The sequence below is a fragment of the Penaeus chinensis genome, chromosome 29 (genome assembly GCF_019202785.1).
Source record: "Penaeus chinensis breed Huanghai No. 1 chromosome 29, ASM1920278v2, whole genome shotgun sequence".
Classification (NCBI taxonomy): domain Eukaryota; kingdom Metazoa; phylum Arthropoda; class Malacostraca; order Decapoda; family Penaeidae; genus Penaeus; species Penaeus chinensis.
In genome coordinates this window covers 10,677,047-10,682,046 of record NC_061847.1, presented here as the reverse complement: position 1 = coordinate 10,682,046, position 5,000 = coordinate 10,677,047, and the positions used below count along the sequence as shown (strand labels likewise).

The following is a 5,000-nucleotide window of genomic DNA, read 5'->3' as shown; positions in this document are numbered from 1 at the left end:
ACCTGTTATAACCTGTATAATGATGTTTGAACATAATGATAAAAATGTATTGATTGACCCATACCTTTACCGCATTCCCTGTGTTGGTCAACAAAAACTTTTCCGTTCTTGAACCAGTACTTTAATATATCGCATACATGCATTATCCAAATCACATGATATGACTACTTCATTGTTATTTGACTACCACTTCATTGTCCAAAATCAAAGAAGAAATAACATTTTAAACTATTTCGGCATTAGACAGGCGGTCTTCGTACGAGTTTGACATCTGTAAACACAAGTGCCGGTGTTGTCATAGAGCTTGTATGATCTTCGCCCTCTGATAAAGCTCTTTTTTTTTGCTTCTGCCTCTAATCTGTGAACGTCTGCTGCTTTGGTGTGCCTGTTGCTCTTGTCTGGAACGGATGTTTTACGCGTGAACATCTAAATTGTTTGGTGGAGGTGTTGTGCTAATAGCATCGATTCTGCTTGTGTTTTTATTGTTAATGATGAATTGGCTGATTTTTAGCTTGAGTGGATATTAGACCATCATTAAAGTAGGAGGAGTGCATTGGCTATTAGTGAAAGACTCGAAGGTCTCCCTATGCTGTTGGCTTTTATGTTTGGCAATTATTTAGAATAGTCTCACGAGGAGAGAGAAAAAAAAATAATGTAATAATCGTGAAGAACATCTAAAGGTTAACTACAGTTGTTTAAGACAATCCGTGGTCTTGGCATCAACTATGAGTGGCATCATATCTGTGTTTCATGTGTTGGATGATAGCTGCTCGGTTGTAGTGAATCTGTATAAGACATATCCTGTCTCTAATAACACTTTTGGGAAAATACAGAAGACCTCATGAAAGGTTGTAGGGTTTCATTGTCTCAGCTAGTTTATGTGGTCAGTGGCTTAGCAGATCATGAAACATCCCAGTAGTATAGGTGGAGGTTTCAAGCTAAGATCGAGTACTAGAGTGTACATAAAGGATATATGTTAGGTTTTGTTTGGAATTTATGCAAGTTGAACCTCTTTAGATAGATGTATTCTCTATGGATTTTCTTGGGGTGAAACACAATTTATGCAAATACCACACTGGACTCCTGATATTGCTACAACTGTGTTAGTTTGGGTGGTAGCCATAAATATAAATATTTTCCTATTGTTCTTAACACTGTGCTGCTGGGGATGGCTAATATGGATAAGCCATGCTCACAGGGAATTTAATTTGTTAATTATGTATACACATAAGTGGTTTCACAACTGCTTAGTTATCACTGATTCAATCGCTTGCCTGTCCTATCTCACCTGTTTACCCTTTTCCGAAGTTTGGCTCGGGTTTTCAAAAAATTGACGTTTTAATGTTTCATAAATCACTTTCTTCGATTTCTGCAGGTTCCTATTGACATTCAGTGCCATCCATAACCCCCCCCCTTCAACCCTCGGTTCCCCACGCATCCCCCAAGATGATTGGGTACAGGAAACATCAAAAAAATCTGATTTTGGAACTTAGTCTCTGGGAGGGAGCGTCACTCTTGGTAACAATTACCCCTTAATTTTCTGAAATATATTATTTGATTTTATATTATTAATAATGCTAAAATGATTAGGGTTTCAATGATAATGATAACAACTTCAATATTAATAGTATTAGAAAGAAAAATTCCAGAAAATTCAAGGAAGGGGAAAGCACATGAGCACATGTGGAGACATGTGTATATATACATTTCTCAAAAAAATACTACTGTAATAAGCATAACATTTTCCTGGTGATATTGGTTAACATATGTTATGAGGTTTAAATTTATTTCTTAGTCTCAAGCAATGGTCTAGCAACAGTCTAGAAAGTCGCAGGAGTTTTGTGTAAAAGACATATTGCAATTACAATGACATTGCATTTTTTTCATCCATGAACTAGTTTATGTTAGCTAATCATTAGTAATGTAACTTCAATGATTTCATATATTTTGAATATAGGATGTGTAATGAGAGTAAGATATACTTGTAAATGTCATATGTTTCTAGTCTATATTCAAGGCAGATGCTCAAGTGGAATACAAAATACATAGTATAAACTTTTTTAGGTAATTGAAACCTTTTGTTGCCTTGAACAGCTGACTCTAGATGCATCCTGACATGTTCAGTATGGCATTGGGGGCTCCTGTTTTGATTGGGTTAAAATGAAAAGGTAGAATTCTTAGCCACATGCCACCGGGGAAAATGAATAAAAAATGCGGAAAATACCGTGCTCATTTATTATATTTTTGTGAAATATCTGTGCACATAGATGGCTCTGCTAGTGCTTAGCCACAAAGAAGTCAATTAGTAGACCTTGTGACCTTACCTAATTTTACCATTCCTTGAATTGGTGGGAAAAAATGTACTTTTACAAATGCTACAAATATCAATGGTGTTATTTTTATTATAGAAATTATAATTACTATAATGTTATAAATATTAGTAACAGCAAAATAAGATAACGTAAAATATTTTTGTAAATTAAGGAAAAGGGTAAAGGGACGAGACAGGCAGTACTATTAATTGGCTCATTGGTGACTTAGTACAAGTGTAGCCTTCTATGTGTGAAAACAGTTAAACAAGTAAACTCATACTGGGCATGGCATGTACGTACATGCCATTCATTTGTCAATAAATCTCATTTGTACATTGTATTTTTCTGCTTTTTGATGAATGTTGTTATGGTGAATATTATTATGATTTTATTATGATATTATTTTTATAATTATTATTATTATTATTGTTATTATTATTATTATTATTATTATTATTATTATTATTATTATTATTATTATTATTATTATTATAATAATTATCTTTATTATCATGATTATCTTTATTATTATCATTATTATTATCATTATTATTATTATTATTATTATTATTATTATTATTATTAAAAGTTCTGTAGTACCTTGACTCGAGCTTTATACTTTTAGAGTATACTGTGTTTGTGGGGCATTTACTTTTTCTACATATATTTCAGACAAATATTCCATCAAAGTGCAAGCCTCATTTCATTTTAATGGAATAGTCTTAATTTCTCGGTTTGATTCATTTTGTAAGAAACCCATTTTTCTGCATGAACATTTGAAGTAAGACAATTTAGATGTTTTTTGATACTGTGAGAGAGATAAAGTCAGTGATAGATTCTGATATTTTTGAGTCTGTGGCTACCAATTAAAGCCTTGAAGCCTTGCAAACTGCTGTCATACCTGTCTGTTTAAAGAGTATTTAGTTTGTTTTACCTGTCTACCATGATTTTATTAATTTCTCAATTTAGCAGTACATTAGAGAAGAAAAAGTGGCATTTATAATAGTGTTCTTGTCATTTTATAAACTCATGATTTGCATTTATATTTATGTTTATGAATTAGCTCCAGAGAGAAAAGAAAGAAATATAAATTACATATACATGATAATTATATCCAATGACTCAAGATTTTAACTCGGCCCCAATTCAATTTTTGTAGTATGTCATGCATTTGGTCAACATCTAGCTACAAGAGACAGTAGAATGCTTGGCTGTCAGGCTTGAGATGAGGTTATGATTTAAAACCATAATCAGAATGTTTTTACCCTTAATTATCTTTTATTGTGCTTGCCTAATTTCATAATTTCCTACTTCTCATCTATGCTCTGTATTCTGATAGCTGTGATCTCATTATGCATTTAATGTTCCTCATCTCTTAACGTTCCTTGTATCTTAAATCATCAGTTCTTGGACAACAGCAATACAAACTCTTAAAAAATGAATGTAAAATCATCGTTACTACACTTGTTGGTGTTCTGCACATATGGCTATGGAATCTACCACAATGTTACGAAATTGAGGCCTCCGTCCTCTCCGGCTTTGGATTTTGCCTACCGACAGTTTGGGGGTCGTCTTAAGTTCTTAACCTTCCTGAATGCTGTGAGTAATGTTTTTTTTTTTTTTATCTTTTAAAAGGAAATTTAAGTGGAAATTTTTGATTTTCCAGATTTTGTTTGAGTATTTACTGATGTATATCATCATCATCATCATCATCATCATCATCATCATCATCATCATCATCATCATCATCATCATCATCATCATCATCATCATCATCATCATCATCATCATCATCTCCACTATTACTGTTACTACTACTATCATTATTATTGTTATTATTATTATTATTTTTTTTTTTTTTATTATTATTATTGTTATTGTTTTTGTTAATATTATTGTCATAGTCACTTTTAGTGTCATCATCATGTGATTATTGTTGCTCTTATTATTATTATTATTATTATTATTATCATTATCATTATCATTATCATTAATATCATTATTATCATTATTATCATTAATATCATTATTATCATTAATATCATTATTATCATTATCATTATTATTATAATTATCATTATCATCACTATTATTTTTTTTTTATTATTATTATTTTTTATTATTATTATTATTATTATTATTATTATTATTATTATTATTATTATTATTAATTTTGTTATTGTTTCTGTTAATATTATTGTCATAGTCACTTTTAGTGTCATCATCATGTGATTTTTGCTGCTATTATTATTATTATTATTATTATTATTATTATTATTGTTATTATTATTATTATTATTATTATTATTATTATTATTATCATCATCATTATTATCATTATCATTATCATTATCATTATTATTACTATTATTATTATTATTGTTATTATTATTATTATTATTATTATTATTATTATTATTATTATTATTATTATTATCATCATCATTATTATCATTATCATTATCATTATCATTATTATTACTATTATTATTATTATTGTTATTATTATTATTATTATTATTATTATTATTATTATTATTATTATTATTATCATTATTTATACTTTTGTTTTAATGTTAATATCAGTACTAGTGATGATAGAAATAGGAAGTCTTTGCATGAAAAATCAAGGAATAGGGTAAATGGGGAGGACACAGGAAGGCCAAGTAATTGACTCCTTAGTAAGTT

The 5,000-nt window shown here is 29.5% G+C and overlaps 1 protein-coding gene across 4 annotated transcripts in view; it reads left to right on the top strand.

Moving 5' to 3' along the window:
• The first annotated feature begins 265 nt into the window (after positions 1-265).
• The window catches only part of LOC125040611 (androgen-induced gene 1 protein-like), a 14,840-nt gene continuing 10,105 nt past the window's right edge, over positions 266-5,000 (top strand). The window contains exons 1-2 of one of the 4 annotated variants that reach the window (XM_047635258.1): positions 266-306; positions 3,717-3,911. In XM_047635258.1, coding sequence (XP_047491214.1) covers positions 3,750-3,911 — 162 coding nt within the window. In that variant the 5' untranslated portion in view covers positions 266-306; positions 3,717-3,749. The other 3 variants (XM_047635257.1, XM_047635260.1, XM_047635259.1) reach the window with 3 other exon arrangements.